The sequence below is a fragment of the Aethalodelphis obliquidens genome, unplaced genomic scaffold, assembly GCF_003676395.1.
Source record: "Aethalodelphis obliquidens isolate GAN/ISIS:26980383/991018 unplaced genomic scaffold, ASM367639v1 scaffold25, whole genome shotgun sequence".
NCBI lineage: Eukaryota > Metazoa > Chordata > Mammalia > Artiodactyla > Delphinidae > Aethalodelphis > Aethalodelphis obliquidens.
In genome coordinates, this window is record NW_020837969.1 from 32644695 (window position 1) to 32650538 (window position 5844).

The 5844-nt window shown below is 46.8% G+C and overlaps 1 protein-coding gene across 4 annotated transcripts in view; it reads left to right on the plus strand.

The window, feature by feature from the left end:
- AP3M2 (adaptor related protein complex 3 subunit mu 2) overlaps nt 1–693 on the plus strand; it is a 17796-nt gene extending 17103 nt beyond the window's left edge. For all 4 annotated transcript variants that reach the window (XM_027122916.1, XM_027122914.1, XM_027122913.1 and 1 more), the window contains one exon: nt 199–693. In XM_027122916.1, coding sequence (XP_026978717.1) covers nt 199–299 — 101 coding nt within the window. In that variant the 3' untranslated portion in view covers nt 300–693. The remainder of the gene's footprint in view (nt 1–198) is intronic.
- The last annotated feature ends 5151 nt before the right edge of the window (nt 694–5844 follow it).

Below are 5844 nucleotides of genomic sequence, written 5' to 3' on the forward strand. Positions count from 1 at the left end.
GGGATGTAAGTAAGGGATGTAAGTAAGGGATGTACGTAAGGGATGTACGTAAGGGATGTACGTAACGGCAGGTATTTTCCAGTTCACTGCTGCAGATTTTTCTAGCCCACGGATCTCTTTGAGTTGAAACGAACCTAAACAGTTCTGCTACCTGCTTCTTTTGAGTAATGCTTATGTCTTGTTCTTCCTTCCTTCCAGGACTCAAAGTGAATCGTCTGGATATGTATGGAGAGAAGTACAAACCCTTTAAGGGCATAAAATACATGACCAAAGCTGGCAAGTTCCAAGTTCGAACCTGAAGGGAGAGTTCTGCAAAGGGAACAGTCGTGAACACTTTTTCATTGCTTACTTGTCTAAAAGTAAAAACTGTCAGCGCTCTCCTAGGTCACTGCCCACTCTGGACCACCTGCTCCTGTTTTCCCATAGCTACAGTGCCCCGGAGCTAACGCAGGGAGGCCGGGCCGCCAGGGAGGCCTGCGCAGAACCCACACACCAGCAGCACCAAGTCAGTTCTCAAAGCAGAGGCGTGCGATGCAGGGGGAGGTACTTGATGCCGTATGTAACTACTTGTGACATGGTTACCACAGGAAAATACCAGCATTTGTTACTCGCTTGGCTTTAATTATCTGAAGCTAAGGAAAGACGTCTTTAGTTTTTGTTTCTTTTTTAATTTATTTATTTTATTTTTAGTTATTTTTGGCTGCGTTGGGTCTTTGTTGCTGCACACGGGCTTTCTCTAGTTGCGGCGAGCGGGGGCTACTCTTCATTACAATGCAGGGGATTCTCACTGCAGTGGCTTCTCTTGTTGTGGTGCACGAGCTCTAGGCACACGCGGACTTCAGTAGTTGTGGCTCGCGGGCTCTAGAGTGCAGGCTCAGTAGTTGTGGCGCATGGGCTTAGTTGCTCTGCGACATGTGGGATCTTCCCGCACCAGCACTTGAACCCATGTGCCCTGCATTGGCAGGTGGATTCTTAACCACCGCGTCACCAGGGAAGTCCTGTTTTTGTATTTCAAGCTGGGAAGAAAGATTAGAAAGAGAGAGCAAGCTTGGAAGAGAAGGACCGTTAGCCAAGGAAGGGCCGGAGAAGGCTCTGTTCTCGGGGCAGCGTGAAGCACATGTGCGCACCGCACACTGAAATGAGGAAGGTGGGAGGAGCTGTCCAGCTCCACCTGCAGGGCGGCTGGGAGGAACAGAGTTGAGTGAGTTTCTTTTTGACCCTGCCGCTTTCATACAAACATAAAAATTTGTACTTCTGGAAATGCACTGGAAACTTCTTAAATTCGAGTGCACTGTTGACATGGAAACCCCAGTAGAATCAGATTTTCCCTTAAAGACTACGATGCTCTCCGACCGGTTTTCCAATACTGACCGCTGCATGCCTCCAGCACGTGGCCTGGCATCTTCAGCGAGGATGAGCTGCCCTCTTCCAGGGGGTGTTGCCTGAAATGCCTCTTTCCCTAACCCCCCAACGGCTCCACTCACTTCACTCTACAGAACTCCTGTTCCCCGAGGAGCGCTTCAGAGAAGCCAATCCCATCACCCCTAGGGCAGCAGGTTGTGTGTCATAGTATCGGAGTGTAGATGGCCCCCTCGTGCCACCTCTGTGACCCATCGGTTCCTTGTTCATGTCTGTCAGTGCTGCCCTGGTGCTGCAGTCCGACCTTCCCGTCCGCAGCTTTTCCAGTTGTGACCCTAAGTGAGAAGGATGCTGACCACCGAGGGCACGGCCAGTCCTGGGAGCTGCCCAGTAAAGTTATTTCCTCGGAGTCTCCACTGTATAATATATTCATTAACAATGTATATCGACCAGTCGGTTTTGGTTTTAAGACAAAAAAATCTCCTGAATCGTTGAATAAAACTGATGTTGTAGGAAGATGGGCCATGTTGATCCTGTGTAGCCTGGTTTAAGAAACACGGGCAACTGAAGGCAGACCTCAGGTGTTCCCAGCAGGGAATTTTTACTCTAGTTTAATACGCCCATTACCCACTGAAATATTTATGGAAAAGACATGTTTTTAAAATTATACCTTTAGGAGCGATACTGCACCCTGCTTCGTGCAGGGAGAAAAATGAAGACCTTGTACTCTCCAAACCCTATGTTTTTTCTCTAAAACCCTGTTTCCAAATACTTCAGCAATTTTTTTGTTCTAGTTTTCTCTTCCTACTTCCTGGACTTGTTTTTGCTGCAGAATACTGTTGCTTTGTGGTTTTCCTCTGGGGTCAATTGTGCTGGGGACAGCCAGCACATGTGTCTCATACTCCATCACTCCAGAATTTGTCCTGGATTCCCAGGTCCCATACACACCTGCCATGGAAGGGAGACGCCTCTGCCTGTGGATTCCAGAATACCGGAGCTGCTTCTCCTGAGGGCTCTGGAGGATTTCAGGGTTTCCTCGGTCATAGGAAACAACCAATATTGGTCCCTGAATATTCTTAGGTTTATAAGTCCAGCTGTCCCTCCAGGGCAGCTCATCCTAATTTCAAGGGAAGAACTTAAGGAGAAATAAAGCACCGGGGCTGTGGGACCCACAGGCCTTTGCATGGGAGGCACCCCTGGGCTGCAGACCCCTGGCCACCCCCTTCAGCCGGGGGTGTGTTAGCATAGGCGGGGCCGGGCGCCTCTGCCGAACCGCTCGGTTCCATACATGTTTAACGTGCAGAAGCATCTGCTGTGTTTAAATGTTAATAAAGTTGAGTGTTAACAGTTCTTAATGTCCTGAGGGTCATGTTACTAGGACTAGCGGTGATGCCGCGCACACACGCCCCAGTGGAAGCAGGAAGAAAGAAACCAGTTCATGGGGATCTCACTGCTTCTGCACTTTCCAACCAGCAGACCTGAAGCCATATGTCATTTTGAAGGTTGTGAGAACAAAGGTCCAGAGCCATCGAATTATGTCCCGCCTAGTGTGTGAAAGACAAAACCATGCAAACTGCTGGCGTCTATTCTAGTGCTTTCCTCTTCCTCTCCATCTTCCTGGGTCGATTAATTAGGGCGTGAAACGGGGCTCCGAGGTCCCAGGCATCCTAATTGTAGTGGAGATTTCCCGGAGTCTCCTGTGAAGTGTAGATAAGGGTCCTTCTCCTACGTCTGTCCTGATTTCCTTCTCTAGGTCCTCTCGTGGCCTGGGGGAGACTAAGACTTCTTTCTGTTTTCTAACCACAAGTGTTGTTGAGTGTTTATTACTACCCCATCCTATCTGTTTCAGTCGTTCACGTCTCTTCCTTTGGTCGGGCTGTTTCCCTAACCTTGTGGTGTGACCGGGTACATTTTATAACATTTGTACTTTCCTCTATAGCCAGTAGGTGGTGACTCAGTGCCAGCAATGACATTAATTTTTGTAATTGTTAGAATTTTTAAAAGGGAATTGAATTTGAAAAGCTTAAACTTTCCCCCAAGATCCCAAGTACTGGGGACTTTGTGGGTCTTTGGCTTTCAGAGTTAAATGTGGAACCAAAGTTTATGACACTCTTTTGACAGCCTGACTTAAGATTGGGGCTCCAGGGGGGTCGGAGTTTCAATCATTTGAGTTCCTCTAGGCCTTTACCCATTAAAACACTTTGCACAATTATCTGAGAATCATTTTTGTTCTTTGGGTCTATTAGCATCTATCTGTTTTATCAATATTAACCAGCGGGGCATAGTAAAGAAATACTACTTAATTTACCCTTATACCCATTTCGTTCCCCCGACAAGTCCCAGACAGTTTACCCTGACTTTTCTCACCCATACCAGGTAATGATGTGTTGTTCTTTGAGTGTGTTTTAGCCTCATCCACATGAATCAGTCCTGCAGGGCTGGGGCTCTGCCTGGAGCTCAGTCACTGGCCTCTACTGAGCACCTGTCTTCATGCAGCCTTTGGTTTCCAGGACTTCACTCAGAGGAATGTTGGGGCCTTTTAACTTTGCATTTTCATCAAAGGAGCCCTCACTGCTTCAGTTCATTTCATTAACCCAACTACCCAAAGAAAAGCTTGTCCTGCAAGGGGGGAGGGGGTGAAACCAGCTCAACTCTGGCCAGAGATGCTCGGGGTCTTCCTTACTGCTGTCCTCCAGCAGTGTTTTTCCGAAATGGCTAAGATGCACATCTGTGTAGGACAAAACCTGCCACTTTCACAGGGGAACTTGTAAGCCAGCAGGCTAAGTTCAGGAAATCTGTGACTTACATTCCTGTGACCCACGTTTATTGAACTGGTCCAGGGACTTGAGCATTTCAGGGAAATTGGTGTTTTCCTCCCTGAACCAAGCTCTTGGGCTTTAGAGAGTCTCTTTCCTTTGTGAGTTGAAACTACTTTTCTTCTAAGAACCTCTAAGCTGAGCAGTTCTGACAGCCTCGAGAGAGAGACAACTATGACCTCGTTTGCTCCAAGGAACAGTCAGCACTTATGCAACAGCAAGAATGGCATCATATTTATGCTTGTATCTGGGGTGTCAGTGACAACAAACACTGTCAGGCAGCAGCCAGGAGTATGGGTTGCATCTCAAGAGTAGTTAAGAAAGTCTAAGAGAGGCAGAAAGCAGCATTACTTAAGTAACATACTTGTGTGGACTGGTCTGGGAGTGAATTCTTTCTAATGAGCAGAAAAGCAAAATGGACTGGGAAAAAATGGCCCTAATACTAGCTCCTAGTCTGAACTAACAATTGGGATGTCGCTGTGTCAGCAAGGTCATGCTTAGCATCTTCTTATCCCTCATTCCTCCTTTATACTTGGGTCCAACCTAGGGAGTCTCCCTACCTAGTCTGCTCACAGGGCTAACTTCCCCGAGCCTCGCTCGGTCCATCACTCCCCTAGCCCAAGCCTCTGTGGTTCCCTGTTGCCAACAGAAGTAAGTCCAAAGCTCGGTTTGGCATTCAAAGCGCCGTAATTAAATTCCAACCTACATTCTTCTTCATGAACTTCACTTTGGACAAACTAACTCAGTTCCTCCCCAGACTCCCCCTGCCTTTTTTGCCCTCCAGATCTTTAGATTTTCATGCAGTGATATTCCTTGCCTCAGGAACTATATTCAATATCCTATGACAAACCACAATGGAAAATAATATGAAAAAGAACGTGTATGTATGTATAACTGAATCCCTTTGCTGTGCAGTAGAAATTAACAACATTGTAAATCAACTGTACTTCAATAAAACAGAATTTCAAAAAAATTTAAAAACTGAATGCCTTTCTCACCCCTCTCCACCAGCCCAAATCTTGCCCAGTTTTTGAAAAGCCTACCTAATTCTATTTTTTCCTTAAGATTCTTTTTTTCAATTTTACTTTTATTTTTATTTTTATTTTTTGCGGTATGCGGGCCTCTCACTGTTGTGGCCTCTCCCGTTGTGGGATGCACAGGCTCAGCGGCCGTGGCTCACGGGCCCAGCCGCTCCACGGCATGTGGGATCTTCCCGGACCGGGGCACGAACCCGTGTCCCCTGCATCGGCAGGCGGACTCTCAACCACTACGCCACCAAGGAAGCCTCTTTTTTTATTTTATAACAAAAAGTGAATCAGCTGTACATATACATATAATCTCCTCCCTCTTGCGTCTCAAGAATTCAAAGATTCTTGAGTCCTTCCTGCAGCTGAATTTCAGTAAAACTTTCTGTCTGCTATTTTGTGGTCCATCTCCATTCAGCCTTCTTATTTCCCTAAATCCCTATCTTCCTGTCAAACCAAGAGCTCCTTTCTTCCCCCTCTGTACCATTTATATCACCCGGCACGGGGCCTTGTATGCCGCAACTATTCTGAATGAATGAAAGGAAATATTTCCAACGAGTCAAAGAACGTGGACACAAGTAACATGAATAAAAGCTGTCGGATACTGCATGTAACAGAACGATTCCACTCTGATTTGTAGAAAA